The following is a 20,119-nucleotide window of genomic DNA, read 5'->3' on the forward strand; positions in this document are numbered from 1 at the left end:
CACTGGACTAGTAATCCAGAGACCCAAGATAATGCTCTTAGGACCCAGGTTCAAATCCCACCATTACAGATGGTGAGATTTGAATTCAATAAAAATTTGGAATTAACAATCTAATAATGACCATGAAACCATTGTTGATTGTTGTAAAAAACCAGCTGGTACACTAATGCCCATTAGGGAAGGAAATCTGCCATCTTTACATGGTCTGGCCTACGTGTGACTCCAGACCCACAGCAATGTGGTTGACTCTTAACTGCCCCCTCAAGGGCACTTAGGGATGTAAGATAAATGCTGACCCAGCCAGAGACACCCACATCCATGAATGAATTTTTAAAAACTCAATTTTCCCACCCACTCCACATATCCCTGAGTGACCAAAACTCTGTCTATCTCAGCCTTAAATTTATTCAGTGATGAAGAATCCATGGGTTAGATCATTCCAAAGCTGATTTACAAGGCTGTGTGTTCAGAACTAGGGCATTTGGAGTGATCCTTACTAAACACATCCTCTTCAACTGCTTTTACCTGCTGGGTTTCCTGGGATTTCTGCTATGACTATACTTGGGTGGAATGGTGGCACAGTGGTTAGCACTGCTGCCTCACAGTGCCAGGGACCTGAGTTCAATTCCAGCCTCGGGTCACCGTCTGTGTGGAGTTTGCACTTTCTCCCCGTGTCTGTGTGGGTTTCCTCCGGGTGCTCCGGTTTCCTCCCACAGTCCACAGATGTGCTGGTTAGGTTGATTGGCCATGCTAAATTGACCCTAGTGTCAGGGGGATTGGCAGGTTAAATGTGTGGAGTTGCGGGAATAGGGCTTGGTGGGATGTGGTTGGTACAGACTCGGTGGGCCGAATAGCCTCCTTCTGTATTGTAGGGATTCTATGATTCTACTTCAAACTTCATTATCTGGGATGTCCTAATGCTATAAAAGGTGCTATATAAATGCAAGTCCTTTCTTATTCGAATGAGTAGCACCAAAGCATAACTTGCAGCAGTTACCAGAGTGTTAAATTATTTTTTGGAGTGTCAGTGATGACACTTTGCCATCTTTTGTGCTTTAATGAGATAAATACCTTTCCTTCCCTAAAGGCAATTGCACAATATCCTCCTGGTTGAAAAATGTTTTTCGCAATTGAGGCTGCCTGTACTTAGCAGGAGAATGTGAAATGACAGGACAAGACTTGATCGCAGAAGTCCAGGAGCCGGGGAGAATCGGAATATATCACCAACACCAGGTTTTCAATGTAAAGCGAAAGAAGGGAAAGAAACAAGAGAGAGAGAAAAGCAGAGACCAAGAGGAAAATGTGCGGCAATGAGGAAGAAGAACGCAATTTAGAATGGTTTTAAGACAATTTCTAAACGCAATGGGACATGTCATGTTCACATCAGTCTTTCTGGTTTCAACATCAGGAAGAGGTAGGTGCATGTGGGGTGAGGGACTGGATTACACTCTGGGTGCAGATAGACAGCACTCTGGGCCACTGCACTTCCAGGTCGTCCAGATACCGAGAATTTTAGTTGGGGAATTTAAAAATGAATGCGAGGAAAGAACAGCTTTTTAGTTCCTCCTTAGTCGAGGAGAAGGACAATCCAGCTCTTTTCAAATTGAAAACAATTTTCAAACGATCGTTTCAATGTATCCCTTCTCAAGATTTTTTTAAGAGTTTCATGAAATTCCTTTCTGAGGTGCCTGAGGTTAAACGCAATAATAATATTTTTGTAGCAGAGGATGTAAACTTACGCTGAGAGATTCCTTCCTCTGTAACGTGAGAAAGGCATTTTTACGTTCAATGGCAGCCCATTTATTTTGAGGAGACTATGAGAATCTGTGGGTTTACATTGGGGATTTAACCACCAACACTGATCCACTAAGAAAAAAAGCAAATTACTGTAAATGCTGGAATCTGAAAAGAAAACAGAAAATGCTGGATAATCTTAGCAGGTCTGACAGCATCTGTGGAGAGAGAACAGAATGAGCTCTGATGAAGGGTCATCCAGACTCGAAACATTGGCTGTGTTCTCTCTCCAGATGCTGTCAGACTTGCTGAGATTTTCCAGCATTTTCAGTTTTTGTGAGCACTGACCCACTGTCTGCTTCACTGTGCTGACCAGTGAGGCAGCACATTTTAAAACTTTGTGTGTCATAAGAACATAAGAAATAGGAGCAGGAGTAGGCCATCTAGCCCATCGAGCCTGCCCCACCATTCAATAAGATCATGGCTGATCTGAAGTGAATCAGTTCCATTTACCCGCCTGCTCCCCATAACCCTTAATTCCCCTACCAATCAGAAATCCATCTATCCGTGACTTAAACATATTCAACGAGGTAGCCTCCACCACTTCAGTGGGCAGAGAATTCCAGAGATTCACCACCCTCTGAGAGAAGAAGTTCCTCCTCAACTCTGTCCTAAACTGACCCCCCTTTATTTTGAGGCTATGCCCTCTAGTTCTGGTTTCCTTTCTAAGTGGAAAGAATCTCTCCACTTCTACCCTATCCAGCCCCTTCATTATCTTATATGCCTCTATAAGATCACCCCTCAGCCTTCTAAACTCCAATGAGTACAAACCTAATCTGCTCAATCTCTCCTCATAATCTACACCCCTCATCTCCGGTATCAACCTGGTGAACCTTCTCTGCACTCCCTCCAAGGCCAATATATCTTTTCACAAGTCCCTCTACACTTACGTCTAAAAAAAAACGCCTTGTACTCATATAGACCGGAATTCACCAATGGTGCTCACCCGAATCTCCATTCACTGCAGCGGGATCGGAGAATCCCTGCTGCGGGTGAGGTCAGAGAATTCCCACCATAGTGTCTTTCATGGCCTTGCGATGTCCCAAAGAACTTCAAAGCCAATCAAACATTTTTTTGCAATTGTAGCTGCTGTTATAATGTGGGTAACATGGCAGCCACTTAGTGCACAGCAAGCTCCCACAAATAGCAATATGTGAATGACCAGATGATGAGTGAGGGATAAATATTGGCCTGGACACCAGAGCAAACCAGCCCTGATCCTCTTCAAATTAATGTCATGGAAGCATGTACATCCACTTGAGAGGCCAGCCAGACCGACCGTTCTCAACTGAAAGATAGAAGTTCATGCACATCTCCTATTATTATCACTCAAGCCTCCAACTGCCTGGGCACTAAACACAGGAATTTTCTTCCTAAATTTCTTTTCCTCTCATTCTCTCCACCTTTAAAATATCAAAGTTTATTTATTAGTGTTACAAATAGGCTTACGTTAACACTGCAATGGAGTGTTAAAATCCCCTAGTCGTCACATTCCAGCACCTGTTCGGGTACACTGAGGGAGAATTTAGCTTAGCCAATGCACCTAACCAGCACATTTTTCAGACTGTGGGAGGAAACCGGAGCACCCTGGAGGAAACCCACGCAGACATGGGGAGAACGTGCAAATTCCGCACAGACAGTGACCCAAGCTGGGAATCAAACCTAGGCCCTGATGTTGTGAGACAGCAGTGCTAACCCCTGTGCCACCGTGCTGCCCTATTCCTTGAATCCTACATATTTGACAAAGCTTTCAGTCACCTATTCTAATGACTCCTTGTTTCAGTTAAAAACTTTATTGAACTGCTCATTACTGTTGTTGCTGCAAATGCTTGAGTTTACCATGTGGGCCAAGAGCTCTACTGCTAGGGGAAAGCTGTAACAATACTCTCCAAGATGGCCTCTAGCTCGCTCTAATGGTCAGGAACCTCTGCAAAGGTGTAGATGTTGATTCCCTTGTAGGCCCCAAACTGTGCAGACTGTTTGCGCTGAGTTCAAAGCTAGATCCTGTGAGTTCATAACCCTTGGCCTTGACAACTGACTATGGTAATCATCTGGCCTGCAGCCCACATGTTAATATAGTCTTGTTCATTTTCACTTGGGATTTCTCCTGAAACTGAGTAAATGACCACCTCCCCAGCCACGTCCCGACCACCTCCCAGTTCCATCCCTACCACCTCCCTCGGCCTGTCGCTAACACCCCCCAGCCCTGTCCATACCATTGCCGCAGCCCTGTCCCTACCACCTCCTGTCCATACCACCTCTCAGCCCTGTTCCTATCACCTCCCTAATCCTGTCCCTACTACCTTCCCAGCTCTGTCATCCCTACCACTTCCCCAGCATCATCCCTACCACCTCTGATGTGTCATATCTGCATTGCTCCTTCTATTGTCAGTATTGGTCAGTCAGCTTTGGCTCAGTAAGATCCCAGATTTACATGGTGAAACATATCTGAGACAGTGGAGAAGTGAAGGAACAAAGAGATAAAAAACAAAAAATAAAAATGACTTCAACTTTTCCTCAACCTCCAGAATCTTTGTAGCTCACTTTTCATAAGGGGGTGAATTTTAACTCCCTCTGCCCCACCAGCATATTTGAAGACAGGACGAACATAAACTAAAGTGGGTGGTCATCCCTGCAACTTACCACCCACTCTCAATTTGCCACCATGCGTCCACCCCCCTGGGCAACAGTGGGTAAAGTATCAGCAGCCTGTCCCCCCTAGGGCCATTGAAAAAGTTAAAGTTTATTTATTAGTCACAAGTAGGCTTATATCAACACTGCAATGAAGTTGCTGTGAAAATCCCCCAGTCACCACACTCCAGCGCCTGTTGGGTACACTAAGGGAGAATTTAGCATGGCCAATGTACCTAATCAGCACGTCTTTCGGGCTGTGGGAGGAAACCCATGTGCAGACTCCACACAGACAGTGACCCGAGGCTGGAATTGAACCCGGGTCCCTGGTCCTGTAAGGCAGAAGTGCTAACCACTGTGCCACCGTGCTGCCCAAGGCTCATAAGTGGACAATTAACTGCCATTTCAGGGCCTCATTCCTCCTCCACTGCAATTTTATCATTAGTGAAGGTAGGGGGAGACACAGCAAAAAACCCAGCTTTGATTGCATGGGCACCAGAGGGCAGGATGGGGGTAGTTCCTTTGTGGGGAGTGGGGTGGGGGGTCGCCTGTGCCCATTTTTGGCAACCCCCTCCCAGATTGGTACTTTTTCTTTGTCTTTTCCTCCCCAGTCTCCCTATCCTGACCACAAATACTGGCTGGTGTATCTCAGCTGGGCCTGCCCAAAATCTCTGGATTTACATGAAATCCCGTATCCATCTTTACTTCTTCTTTGGAACTGGTTGCAGTACTGGCAGTGGCCACTATTCCCTTCTGGAGCTGCTGGGGCTACAGAGCTGCCAGCCAATCTGATTGGCGCAGATGTCCTACGCAGGTCCACTTATGGCCAACCCCAGGATATCATCACTGCGGGGGTAGCCTTCTTTTTTGCAAATATATATTTTATTCACAAGATATTTGAAGGAAAATTACAAAACATTTAATAAGGAAGGCAAATGGAATTTTGTCATTTCTTGCTAAAAGAACAGAATATAAAAGTAGGGAAATGTTGCTGGAACAGTACAAGGCATTAGTGAGACTGCACCTGGAGTATTGTGCACAGTTTTGGTGTCCTTACTTGAGGGGCAATGTTGTTGCATTGGAGGCAGTTCAGAGGGAGCTCATTAGATTGATTCTAGAGATCAGGCATTTGTCTATGAAGAGGGGTAGAGCAGTTTAGGCCTATACTCTCTTGAGTTAAGTAGAATGAGAGGAGATTGAATTGAGGTACGTAAGATGCTTCAGGGGATTGACAGGTTAGACATAGAGTGGATGTTTTCTCTTGTGGAGCAATCTAGAATAAGAGATCATAGTTTTAGGATAAGTGGTAGCAGATTTAAAACAGAGATGAGGAGAAACTACTTCTCTCAGAAGGTCATGAATCTGTGGAATTCACTACCCCAGAACACGGTGGATGCTGGGACATTGGGTAAATTTAAGAAGGAGATCAACAGGTTTTTAAATTAGTAATCGGTTGATGGGTTACGGAGAATGGGCAGGAAACTAGAGTTGAAGCCGAGACAAGATCAGCCATGATCATATTGAATGGCGGAGCAGGCTCGAGGAGCTAAATTACCTACTCCTGCTCCTTGTTCTTCTGTTCTAATGTAAAATGCCCATCATGGAAAGTGTAATAGTATTCAGGTTTTCTATATAGATTATGTTGCGCCCTGAGGTGTTACAATACAACCAAAGGAACATTACAGACATTTCAAAATGGTCATTACAAATGGTGCAAAGGTATTTAAATTGCCTACATCAGTCAGGTTGCTCTCTGAAGTACTTCAATCCAATTGTGATACATGTAAAATTCATTGTGTTCAATGCGAGTTATGCAGCCAGAGGGTTCTGTATAATTCCCAGCCCCTGATTGCCCGAGAGCTGAAAGGTCTTAGCCAGCAGCCTTTACCATTGCAGGGAAGCCAGATTTCACATCAGTGAGGTATCAACCAACTTTTAGGTTGAAAGGGTGCATAATCCATCCCTCCAGTCTGTAAAATACACCTCAAGGTGTCAAAGGCCATAGCTAGGGAGTCTGCTTCTGGTTACCTGCAGTCTTTTGGTCTTTTAGCACAAACATATATGTGTGAGAGGAATATGAGAAAATTGCTGAAAAAAGAGGCATGTTGTAGAAGTTTTTTGTCTTGCGCTCATCTGAACTGATATGCAAGAATATCAATTCTAAGGGTAACAACGATTTATACTGCATGGGAAGAGAGTGCTGATTGATTGTTGATACTTTTCAGCAAAGGACATGTAGGCCAGACCAGGTAAGGATGGCAGATTTTTTATTAAATTCAAATTCCATCAACTGCGGTGGTGGGATTTGAACCCGGGTCTCCAAAATATTAGTTGAATTTCTGGATTAAAAGGCTGGCGATAATACCACATGGACATCACCTCCCCTTAATCCCTTGATCCCTCAGATTGTGCTGCCATCTTCTGAGTGGGTGGGCAAGGTGTCCAGGTTACCTCGGTTAATATGACAACAACCATCCTATGGTATTGATCATTATGATGCTATTGTTCGAGTTAGTAAGAAATCATTTGTTGCTGACTTTCAGAGAATAAAAATGTCATGGTGATGTAGGCCTTGCGCTTTAGCTTCAATCTCAGGAATATCATAAGTCCCATGATGGCTGTGAATATTTGTAGTTGATTGACTGTATGTCATTGGCACCAGCATTGATGTACCCTGCCCTGGTCAGCTCATAAAATAACATGTTTTGAAATAAAGGGAACTCATTTGCGGAACTCTTTGGAAAGCTTCCTTGACACAGGGGTTGTGCAAAAGAACAGCACTGTGGCACAGTGGTTTGCACTATTGCCTCACAGCACCAGGGAGCCAAATTCCAATTCCAGCCTTGGATGACTGTCTGTGTGGGTTTCCTCTGAGTGCTCTGGTTTCCTCCTACAGTCCAAGAATGTGCAGATTAGGTGAATGAGCCAGGCTAAATTGCCCCTCAGTGTCTAGAGATATGTAGATTAGATAGATTAACCACAGGAAATGTGTGGGGTTACAGGGATAGGGCAGGGGAGAGGTCCTGGGTAAAACACCCTGTCAGATAGTCAGTGCAGACTCAATGGGCTGAAAAGCCTTTTCTGCACTGTAGGGATTCTATGAACTAGGTTGTGTGGGTAGATGGGAAGTGTGAAATGAAGCTGGTCAGTTTTGTTTTTTCAGGTTTGCTTCTGGTCTTTTGTTTAATTCTTTGTTTCGGTCCCTTTCTCTCAACCTCTCTGTCATCCTATGTGAATGAAAAACAATTAGAGACTCGGTGAAGTTTGTATTCACATTGATACCTTGTGTAGAAGGAACTATTTTAGGATGGGGGATACCTGTTGTGCGTTCTATTGCCAGCTGTGTGGATAGTGCTCTTGCCTCTGTCTCAGAAGGTTGTGGGTTCCATTCTAACTCCAAAAACCTGAACATAAAATCTTGGCTTGCATCGCGGTGCTGTCTTTGTATGAGAAGTTAAAATGAGGGACCATCTTGAGGTGCATCTAAATGATTCCTTGGTGCTATTTCAAAGAGGAGAAGGGAGGTCGCCCCCGTATCCTGGCCAGTATTTATCCTCCACCTAAACAAAAAGAATATAGGGCCATTATCACATTACTCTTTGTGGAATCTTGCTGTGCCATAGTTCCTACAGAGACACTGCTTCAAATATATGCAATCTTTTGTAAAGGGCTTTGGGGCATGCTAAGATTTTGAAAGTCATCATATAAATTCTTGTCCTTCCTTTACACTGTTAATTCCTCTAAAATCAAATTGAGTGGGACATAAGTAATAACTTAGACCACCAATGCTTTTGCCTCTTAAATATGAAATAAGAAATATCTTACCTGGCAACCAGATCCTGGAGAATAATCAGCAGCTCGCCATTCAATGGCGCTCAGTTGTAAAAAGTGCCGTTAGAAGTTCACAACTATTATATTGCCCTTACTGAAGGTGAAAATGAGATGGGTGTGCCAAGAACCAATGACAACACCATCAACTCAATATGGCAGGGCCTGTTTATCTGGAAAGATTATCAGCCTGTTGCTGCCAACCACATGCATGGCATCAAATTAAGATTCTTTTGCATTCATTCACTCACTGGATGCAGGCTTTCCTGGTCAGTATTTGTTGCTTTTCACTAATTCCCCTTGAGAAGGTGGTGATGGGTCAACTTCTTGAACTGTTGCACTCCATACGGCGAGTGTACACCCACGGTGCTGTTAAGTTGTGAATTCCAAGGGTGGGATATTCCTCCCTCTCTGCAGTGTGTTTCACAGCGGCAGGAGGCAGTGCGGCGCTCACTGGCGGTAGGATCTTATGGTCCAGCCATTGTTAATGGGGTTTCCCATTGAATGCAGCCCTCGCTGCTGGCAAATTGTAAACGGCAGCAGGATTTTGATGCAAAAGTTTGATCCAATGTTGGCGAAGGAAAGGGGGTATATTTCCAAGTTAGGATGGTATGTGAATGAGAAGTGGTGGTGTTCCCATGTGCCTGTTGCCCTTGTTCTTCTAAGTGGCAGAGCTTGAAGATTTAGGAGGGTCTGTTGCATTATCAATGAGGAAGGCCGTTGGCCCATTTTAGTTCATCTATCCAGAAATATCCCAACATTCCCACATTGCACCATCACAAATGATGGTTTTCCACCCCTCTTTGTGGTATTGCATATGTTGATCAATTTTTGGGCAAAGATGAGTTCCTCCCATGTGCCTTCTGAGCCTACTCTAATCCTTATCTTCATCTCCTCTATGGGCTAGATTTTCCTCTCAGCGCTCCAGATGTGGGTTCCTGCTATTTTCCCACCCCCACCTGCCAGCTTGCCCCTCTGGGCCTGGGAAAATCCCACTCTAAAGATCAAGGGTGGAAAAGACCTGACAAGGTTCTAAATGAGATTCCAGTGGCTCAATCAGAATGTCCACTTTCTAACATTGGTGCAGGCAGATGCACACACTGGACAGGATTTTCCAGACCTATCTGCCACCGGGATCTTGCTGGCGGCAGGATGGGTGAGCTAGGCCAAGCACCGTAGACATCAGTGGGACTGAAAGATCTCACCACGGCCAATGGTGAACCACCGCCATTGCCAGAAAACATGCTGCAGGAGAAGTGAAAAATCCCACCAACTCTATGCAATCTGGGAACAGAGATCTGCTTTTCTGCAGTTGCTGATTTGCTTCCATACCTACAAGGGAGTGAAGACATGTCTGATTCTTTCAGTTTCCACGTTGTAGTGCTCCTGTCCTTCACTCCATCTTCCCTTCCACCTACCCTGCATCCCCCATCACCTCTCACTACCCCTTCACATCACACCCCTACACCCACCTCTCCAGCTGCTTTCCATTTCTGTCCCCTGTTCTACAGCTGCTCCTCACTCTCTCTGCTTTCTCGTACCATTCATCACATCCACCACTCTCCTCCATTGTGTGAAATTCGATCTCCCTCAACTATACATTTCTCTCCCCTTTCTTTCCAATGATTGCCACTTTCCCCATTTCATTGACGACGCTACACCCACGATACTGTTAAGTTGGGAATTCCAAGGGTGGGATATTCCTCCCTCTCTGCAGTGTGTTTTGTAGCGGCAGGAGACAGTGCTCTGCTCGCTGGCAGCAGGATCTTATGGTCCCACCATTGTCAATGGGGTTTCCCATTGAATGCACTCCTTGCTGCTGGGAAAACAGCAGCAGGATTTTGACGCAAGAATTTGATCCAACGTCGGCGAAGGAAAGGGGATATATTTCCAAGTTAGGATGGTATGTGAATGGGAAGTGGTGGTGTTCCCATGTGCCTGTTGCTCTTCTAAGTGGTAGAGCTTGCAGATTTAGGAGGGTCTGTTGCATTATCAATGAAGAAGGCTATTGGCCCATTTTAGCTCATCTATCCAGAAATATCTCAAGATTAATCACCTGACTGTACAGTAAGATTTCATTACCTATAAAGGGCTTTCATGTCCTGAGGTTGTGAAATAAATACAAGATTTTCATTTTTTCCTGTTTTTAGAACATAGAGCATAGAACATTACAGCGCAGTACAGGCCCTTCGGCCCTCGATGTTGCGCCGACCAGTGGAACCAATCTAAAGCCCCTCTAATCTACACTATTCCAATATCATCCATATGTTTATCCAATAACCATTTGAATGCTCTTAATGTTGACGAGTCCACTACTGCTGCAGGCAGGGCATTCCACGCCCTTACTACTCTCTGAGTAAAGAACCTACCTCTAACATCTGTCCTATGTCTCTCACCCCTCAATTTAAAGCTATGTCCCCTCATGCTAGCCATCACCATCCGAGGAAAAAGGCTCTCACTATCCACCCTATCTAATCCTCTGATCATCTTGTATGCCTCTATTAAGTCACCTCTTAACCTTCTTCTCTCTAACGAAAACAACCTCAAGCCCCTCAGCCTTTCCTCATACAATTTTCCCACCATACCAGGCAACATCCTGGTAAATCTCCTCTGCACCCTTTCAACACTTCCACATCTTTCCTATAATACGGCGACCAGAACTGTACGCAATACTCCAAATGCGGCCGCACCAGAGTTTTGTACAGTTGCAGCATGACCTCCTGGCTCCGAAACTCAATCTCTCTACCAATAAAAGCTAACACACCATACGCCTTCTTAACAACCCTATCAACCTGGGTGCCAACTTTCAGGGATCTATGCACATGGACACCCAGATCCCTCTGTTCATCCACACTACCAAGTATCTTACCATTAACCCAGTACTCTGTGAGTACTGAGTTAATGGTAAGATACTCCAAAGTGAATCACCTCACATTTTTCCGCATTAAACTCCATTTGCCACCTCTCAGCCCAGCTCTGCAGCTTATCTATGTCCCTCTGTACCCTGCCACTTCCCTCTGCACTGTCTACAACTCCACCGACTTTAGTGTCATCTGCAAATTTACTAATCCATCCTCCCACGCCCTCATCCAAGTCATTAATAAAAATGACAAACAGCAGTGGCCCCAAAACAGATCCTTGCGGTACAAAATAGTAACTGAACTCCAGGATGAATATTTCCCATCAACCACCACCCTCTGTTTTCTTACAGCTAGCCAATTCCTGATCTAAACCGCTAAATCACCCTCAATCCCATGTGTCCGTATTTTCTGCAAAAGCTTACCATGGGGAACCTTATCAAACGCTTTGCTGAAATCCATATACACCACATCAACCGCTTTACCATCATCCACCTCTTTGGTCACCTTCTCAAAGAACTCAATAAGGTTTGTGAGGCACGACCCACCCTTCACATTTACTTTCTTTCAGTTACTCTCTGCTCTCCTCATTCTCCTTTGTTTGCTCTACACTCTTCCCACTGTCTTTGTATTACTGTCCACTCTCTTCACCAATCTTTGGTTAGTTACCCACTCTCTTTTATTTGTCCTCCTCTCTCTCCTTTCTTCCGATTCCCTCTTCATTTGCTCTCAACTAGGTCCCCACATGTGACGTTATCTGTGAACAGGATCAAGTTTGGCTCGAATGCCTGATATCCTGCTGCACAGAGATTCTTGGAACCTTTAATCACCATAAGGACAGTGTATAAATCTAGGTTATTGTGGTTGAATGATCAAATATGCCAAAAGCACTCATTTCACAGGCTCACATTGGAGAATGGTCATTTGGGTGTAATATTTGGGATCTATTAGTACCAGTTGAATTAGTGCCTTTAGGAGAGGAGGAAAGTGTGATGATACTGTGCTATTAATATATTCTAGGTTTAAGGGGGCACTGTTTTAAGATGCAGTGTTTTGTAAAAAAATAGTCAGTTTGTCTGGAGGGAACACAGCAGATGCTGGAAAGCAGGATAATTAATCCTTTTAGCCATTTAAGTGTTTATTTTGCAGAAGGTAATTGAGCTTTAATTTACTAAAGAAAATGATCCTTGGGATGCTTTCTTGATTAAAGTAATGGAGAGGTGAGTTTGGTATACAGGGTCATATAGTCATGTGATACTAGAAACGGGAGAAGCTAGGTTTGCAGCTGAGAGAAACAGCTTTCTGAGTTTAGTTGTTGGAGAGGGCTGTTTAAAGATAGAAGCCTACAGGCAGCTGTCTCGACAAAATCTCTCTGGAAGCTCCAAAGCTGTTAACAAAGGTTAACACAAATATGCCTGGATATGCTAACTATTTTTAAAGCGGGGGTTAACTCTATAAGAGAAATATTGCTCAATTGGAACTGAATAGTAATAAATTAGGAGTTAAGAATTTGTTTCTTTTCATGTTTAAAGATTGTTCAATGATTAAGGGTTAAACTCCTTCATCTTGTTAGTGTTATGCTTGAACTGTGTTGTGAATAAAGCTTGTTTTGATTAAAGATCCCTAATTTGTCAGTGGAATTACTCCTGAGGCAAAGCCTCCTTTCCTTACATTTATGCCAAAATAAAAAAAATGGTTGGGATCTAGTCTGGCTTGATATATTGGGGTTTCGGATCTGCACCCTTACAAAAGAATTGTGGAGAAGGGATGGCGGTTATGTTGGGAGGTGAAATTGGGGTTTGTTGGACAGTGATCTTTCTAGAGTCTTGAGAAGGAGAAAGTTGTTGAGTAGATTATCAAAGCAGGAAGAAAAATAAATAAAATGTTTGTTTTAGAGAAGGTTGTCATGATTGACAAGTGCACTGAGAATGTCATGGAGAGGATCAACAAACAAATGTAGACAGGGAACTAACTTTCCAAAAAACAGGGAAGTACATATGTACAAAATCCATGGCTTCAAGCCAGTTACGACGTGGAGATGCCGGCGTTGGACTGGGGTAAACTCAGTAAGAAGTCTCACAACACCAGGTTAATGTCCAACAGGTTTATTTGGTAGCAAATGCCACAAGCTTTCAGAGCGTGCTGCTCCTTTGTTAGGTGGAGTGGGAGATGTGCTCACAAACAGGGCACACAGAGACACAAACTCAATTTACAGAATAATGATTGGAATGCTAATCAAGCTAATCAATGCTAGTACAGCTAATCAAGTCTTAAAGGTACAGACAACGTGAGTGGAGAGAGCATTAAGCACAGGTTAAAGAGATGTGTATTGTCTCCAGACAGGACAGCTAGTGAGATTTTGCAAGTCCAGGCAAGTTGTGGGGGTCTTGGGTTCAACCGGGATCTTGGGTTCATGTCACACTATCTGTAACCCCCACAACTTGCCTGGACTTGCAAAATCTCACTAGCTGTCCTGTCTGGAGACAATACACATCTCTTTAACCTGTGCTTAATGCTCTCTCCACTCACATTGTCTGTACCTTTAAGACTTGATTAGCTGTATTGGCATTGATTAGCTTGATTAGCATTCCAATCATTATTCTGTATATTGAGTTTGTGTCTTTGTGTGCCTTGTTTGTGAGCACATCTCCCACTCCACCTGACGAGGGAGCAGCACATTCCGAAAGCTAGTGGCATTTGCTACCAAATAAACCTGTTGGACTTTAACCTGGTGTTGTGAGACTTCTTACTGTGTTCAAGCCAGTTAGCCAGCCACAGAACCTGTTGCCAAAGAGAACCTATGAATTCATCATTGAGAAGCAGGAGCATTCAGATGTTGCAATTGATTAAAAAAAGACTTACATTTATAAAGCACTTCAGAGCATCCCAAAGTACTTCAAAGACACGGAATTAAACTGTCGTGATTGCCATAATGTGGAAAATGTGGCAACCCAGTTTGCGCACAGCAAGCTCCCACCAATAAGATTAACAATAAGTTAATCTGATTTTGGTGCCATTGAAGGATGAATGTTGTTCAAGGCAGTGGAGAGAACTCCCCTGCTTCTCTGTGAATTGTCCCATTGAATCTTTTACACCCACCTGAGAGGATAGAATGGTTTTACATCTTATCCTAAAGATAGCACCTCTGACAGTGTGACACTCCCGTGTTAGCTTTGATTATGAACTCAAATGGCTCCAGTCAGGTTTTGATCCACAACCTACTGACTCAAATAATAAACATTTGCCCAGAGAGTGCAAACAAATCATTCTGTGTTGTGCTGTGTCACAGAGAAGCTGTTTACTGACATTTTAAAAATTCATTTATGGGATGTGGGCGGAACTGACTAGGCCATCATTTATTGCCATCCCTAGTTGCCCCTGAGAAGATGGTGGTAAGCTCCCTTCTTGAACTGCTTGCAGTCCCTGAGGTGTATGTACTCTCAACAGTGCTGTCAGGGAGGGAGTTCCAGGATTTTGACTCAATGATAATGAAGGATCGGTGATATATTTCCAAGTCAGGATGGTTTGTGGCTTGGAGGGAACCGCTAGGTGTTGGTGTTCCCAGGTATCTGCTCTCCTTGTCCTTCTACGTGGTAGTGGTCAAGGGTTTGGAAGATGCTGTCTAAGGAGCCTTGGTGAGTTCCTGCAGTGCTTCTTGTACATGGTACACATGGCTGCCACTGTTTGCTGTTGGTGGATTGAATGTTTGTCGAAGGGTAGCAGTCAACAGGCTGCTTTGTCCTGGGTGGTGTAGGGCTTCTTGAGTATTGTTGAAGTTGCACACATCCAGGCAAGTGGAGAATATTCCATCACACTCCTGACTTGTGTCTTGAAGATGATGGACAAACTTTGGGGAGTCAGGAGGTGAGTTACTTGCTGGAGGATTCTTAGTCCTTGACCTGCTCTGTTAGCCACAGTGTTTATATGTCCAGTTCAGTTTCTGGTCAATGGTAGCCTCCAGGATGTCGATAGTGGGGGCTTCAGCATTGCTAACAGCAATGAATGTCAACGGGTGATGATTAGATTCCTTCTTGTTGAAGATGGTCATTGCTTGGCATTTGTGTGGCACAAATATTACTTACCGCTTGGCAGCCCAAGAACAAGAGATTGAGGTATGATGTGAGAAAGTTTTAAAACAACGGTTTGATTAAAATAGCTATTCCTAAATCTACCAGGCTAAAACTGTGCTTCCCAAACTTTGTTGGTTGAAGTCGCCCTTTTTAGATGGATTAGTAATCACCAATTTTCTATCAAAATTATAATACTATATGATACTCATAAAATTAAAATGCTGAATGTGAAGATTGTTTTAATACTGTTTTTAAGGAACAGGTATTTATTTACTGATATCAGTGGGATGGGTGTGTCTGCTTGTGTTTTGCATCTTTTGTTTGAGCTTAAGTGTGTAGTACTGCAATATATTTCATAAACCTGCCTCTCTTGAACAAGCTGAACTCACCCAACACTCACTACCAGTCTTAGTAAATGCCAGTCTGGCAGTTTGTCTTTGGACCACTATCAGTGCCCCTTGACCCCTATGAGGACTGAACTCCACTCCCACGTCCTGACTCTCATCAAATCCGCCTCTAACTGCTGCTTATTCATTTACTGTTTCTGCTGACCCACAGTGCCCCGGATAAGCACTTTCCCATCAGTTCACGAATCCCTTGGAAAGTCGCTATTGACCCTGAGTTGTGCCTTTCACAATCTTGAGGTATCCCAAAGTGCCTTACTGCCTGTGAAGTACTTTTCAAGTGCAGTGACTGTTGTAATGTCTGTCTGTCTACCTCCCAACCCACCTACCTACCCACCTACTACCCACCCACCCACTGACTGGCCGACCGACCGACCAACCGACCCGTCCGTCCATCCATCGGTCCATCTATCTATCTTTGTTTCTTTCTCTCTTTCCGTCCATTCACCCAGTGTTCATAGGAATGCACAGAGTATACCACACAGAAAAAGGCCATTTGGCCCATCCCGCTCCAGGTACTTCAGCCTCCTATCATCTGAATCTACCATTGTGATCATCTATTCCTTCTCTCTTATACTCCTATCTAGCCTTTCCTTAAATGCATCAATACTATTAACTTCAGCTTCTCTCAGTAGTAATGAGTGCCATATTCTCACCATTACTTGGGTAAAGTTTTTTTTGAATTCCTTATTGGATTTTTTGGTGAATATCTTGTATTGATGACCCCTAATTATGCTCTTCCCCACAAGAGGAAACATTCTCTCTGTATCGTTTCTATCAAAACCTTCCATATTTTTTAAAGACCTCTATTAGGTCATCATCTCAGCCTTCTTTCTCTCTGAGAAAAGAGGCTCAGTCTGTTAGTCATTTCCTAATCCTTTTTTACAATATGATGACCAGAACTGCACACACTACTCTAAGTATTGTGTAACCAATATTCAGAACAGGTTTAGCATAACTTTTCAATTCTATTCCTCTAGAAATAAAGCCGAGTGCTTGGCTTGCATTTTTATGGCCTTGTTAACTGGTGGAGCAACTTTTAGTGATGGATGTATTTGAAATCTCTTTCTTTCTCTACCCACCTAGCCTTCAATAAATAAGTGACCTCCCTGTTCTGTTTACCTACCTGCCAACCCTCCTACCTATTGTTTTATTATTTATCTACCTACAAGTATATTTATAGGCTTCTTTGGAGCTCCATCCATTAATATGCATCAAACACATTTCCAATAGAATATAGAAAATTCATGCCATGGTGCTGATGCTCTGGAAGTGGAACTAGTCGTTTTACATTCCTTAGAAATCAGACAAAAGTTAACATTTTAAGAAATGTCTGTCAATTTGTTTCAAACTGAATCTCAATCCTAACTGCTCAACATTTTGTGAACTGGAAGAGAAGTCTATCCATTCTAAATAGAAAATCTCAACAAGTCAAAACATTCAAAATAATGTAGAACCTGGTTTGTGATACATACAATATTCTTTTCAATATTAAGTGTTGGACTTTCTGCTGTTGTGTTTCGTGATAGTAAGCTTTCTTGAATTTTGGAACATGATCATGGCTTTAACATCCCAATTCTCCAAGCTTCCTCTGTGCACACCGGGAGTTGAGATGTCTTTCCCTTTCTTCTGTTTATTTGTCTTTCCTTTATCTCCCTGGAAAAACATGCTTGAGTTCACTAATGCACATGGGGAAGGAAATCTGCCATCCTTACTTGCTCTGCCCTATGTGTGACTCCACAGCAACGTCATTGGCCAGAACTTTACCGGCACGCCTGCCCCGGAATTGGGGCGGGCGAGGCTCGCAAAATGACATTCTCCATTGGCCTTGGGTGGGATCTTATGAGCCTCGGGCAGGCCTACCAGTAAAATTCCGTCCATTGACCTTTAATTAGTCTACTGGGGCAATTAGATGGACCACAAATGTTGGCCTTGCTGGTGACATAAGTTGAGGTTGGAAAAGAAGTAACCATGAGGAACTGAGGGTGGAACTCAGAAAATCTTGAAAAACAAAGTGTCAGGAAAACATTTGGAAATTATTAAAGGGTAGAATTTAAAAGAATGTATTTCACTAGCATACTCACCATGGGTTGAAGAGAGGGAGAAATGGAAAGGATTATATGCTCATACTTTTGTCTGAACTTGGAAAAATTTATTGATTTTGCTTGCAATTTCCAACCCTCTCTCACCTTCACATAGTTCATCTCTGACACTTCCCTTCCCTTCCTTGACATTTCAGTCTCCATTTCCAGTATTAGACTAACCACCAATATTCATTACAAGCCCAACAACTCCCACAGCTACCTCAAATACAGCTCCTCGCACCCTGCTCCCTGTAAAGACTCCATCCTATTCTCCTAGTTTCTCAGCCTCTGTTGCATCTGTTCCGGTGATGCCACCTTCAAAAGTGTGCTTCTGATATGTCCTTAGCTGAGGTCCTCCCATCTCTGTGGTTGACAGGGCACTCAATGGGGTTCAACCCATTTTCCACACCTCTGCCCTCACCCCTTTCCCCCCCTCCCAAAATCATGATAGGGCTCCCCTTGTCCTCACTTTTCACTCCACCAGCCTTGGCATTCAAAGGACCATCCTCCACCATTTCCGCAAAAGCCAGTATGATGCCACCATGAAACACATCTTCCCCTCACTCCCTCTGTCAGCATTCTGCAGGAACCACTCCTTCCATGATACCCTGATCCACTCCTCCATCACCTCGAGTTCCTCGTCCTCTTCCCAAGGCATTTTACCATGCAATCACAGAAGGTGTAAAACCTACCCCTCTACCTCCTCCCTCCTCACTGTTCAAGGCCTCAAACTCTCTTTCAAGGTGAAGCAACATTTCAGTTGCACCCCCTTCAATTTGGTCTACTGTATTCACTGCTCCCAATGCGATCTCTTCTACATTGAGAAGATTAAACACAGACTGGGTGATCGCTTTGCAGAGCACCTTTGCTCCATCCGCAAGCATGACACCAATCTTCCTGTCGCTTGCCAATTCAACTCAGCATCTTGCTCTTGTTCCCATATGTCCACCCTTGGCCTGTTGCAATGCTCCAGTGAAGCTCAACACAAGTGGGAGGAGCAGCACCTCATCATCTGATTAGGCACACACATTACAGCCTTCTGGACTCAACATTGAGTTCAACAACTTCAGACTGTGACCTTTCTCCTCCATTTTCACCCCTTATCCAAAACATTTTTTGTCCCAACGCAAAATTCTCCTCTCCACTTCTCCCACTGGGCCACCTGTCACTTGTTCTTAAGTTTTCCCTACACTAAGCACTGACAATTGTTCTGCTATTAACCCATTCTGTTATATCAGCTTTTTGCCACTATCAGCATCTTCTACAGCCTTCACACTGCCATTAACACTTCCTCTGACTTATACCCTTAACATTTTTCATGCAATCTCTCCAAGCAATTTCAGAGGCTGCCTTTTTGTGTTCATTCAGCTTCTGGAATTTTCCAAAGGGTGATGAGCCAAATTTTGCAAGGAATTCTGGGAACAGTATGCTTTTTGGATGACAATAATTGCAGCTCCAAACAGGCAGACCCATGATGACAGGCTGAAAAAGATGATATTCAAAGTTTGGAAAAGTATGGAGTTCAGATGAAGGCACACAAATGTGAAACGTTTCAACACTCTGCAAATGTTTGGGTAACAGGGTAGACAACAACGTGTTAGACCCACCAAGAGTCAGGTTCAAACAATAGGAAATGTGCCACACCCTCCGTATCACTCTGAGCTTAGATCATTTTTGAGCTGAGTGAACTATTAGAGTAAATTCATACCAAATGTGACAACCTTATTACACGATTGAATGAACCCTTACATAGACACACACATAAAAAATAGAAGCAGGAGAACGCCATTTGGCCCGTCGAGCCTGCTCCGCCATCCATTATGATCATGGCTGATCATCAAGCTCTATACCCTGATTCCCCCTTTCTTCCATATCCCTTGATCCCTTTAGCACCAAGAGTTATATCTAATTCCTTCTTGAAATCACACAATATTTTGGCCTCAGCTACTTTCTGTGGTAGTGAATTCCACAGATTCACCACTCTCTGGGTGAAGAAATTTCTCCTCGCCTCAGTTCTAAAAGGTTTATCCCTTACGCTCAAGCTGTGACCCCTAGTTCTGGACTCCCCCACCGTCGGGAATATTCTTTCTGAATCTACCCTATCTAACCCTGTTAGAATTTTATAAGTTTCTATGAGAACTCCTCTCACTCTTCTAAACTCCAATGAATATAATCCTAACCGACTTAATCTCTCCTCCTATGACAGTCCTGCCATCCCAGTAATCAGATTGGGAAACCTTGGCTGCACTCCTTCTATAGCAAGAGGAAGGCTGTTCCATTAATTTGGACAAGAGAGTGTGATGAGACATTTCAGTTGTGTAAAAGTAAATTAGTAGATGGTACAATCCTTGTACATCACAATGGGTCCAAAAAGATTGAGTTAGCATTTGATGCCTCTCTCCAAGGAATAGGTGTTTTTATCTCTCATATGTTGGATGTTGGTGAGGAGA

At 43.6% G+C, this 20,119-nt stretch overlaps 1 protein-coding gene across 1 annotated transcript in view; it reads left to right on the top strand.

Annotated features, from left to right (window-relative positions):
- The first annotated feature begins 1,179 nt into the window (after positions 1-1,179).
- The window catches only part of crfb16 (cytokine receptor family member B16), a 67,048-nt gene continuing 48,108 nt past the window's right edge, over positions 1,180-20,119 (top strand). The window contains exon 1 of the mRNA XM_078202969.1: positions 1,180-1,414. Within this exon, the coding sequence (XP_078059095.1) occupies positions 1,336-1,414 (79 nt within the window). The 5' untranslated portion in view covers positions 1,180-1,335. The remainder of the gene's footprint in view (positions 1,415-20,119) is intronic.

Source organism: Mustelus asterias, chromosome 3 (genome assembly GCF_964213995.1).
Source record: "Mustelus asterias chromosome 3, sMusAst1.hap1.1, whole genome shotgun sequence".
NCBI lineage: Eukaryota > Metazoa > Chordata > Chondrichthyes > Carcharhiniformes > Triakidae > Mustelus > Mustelus asterias.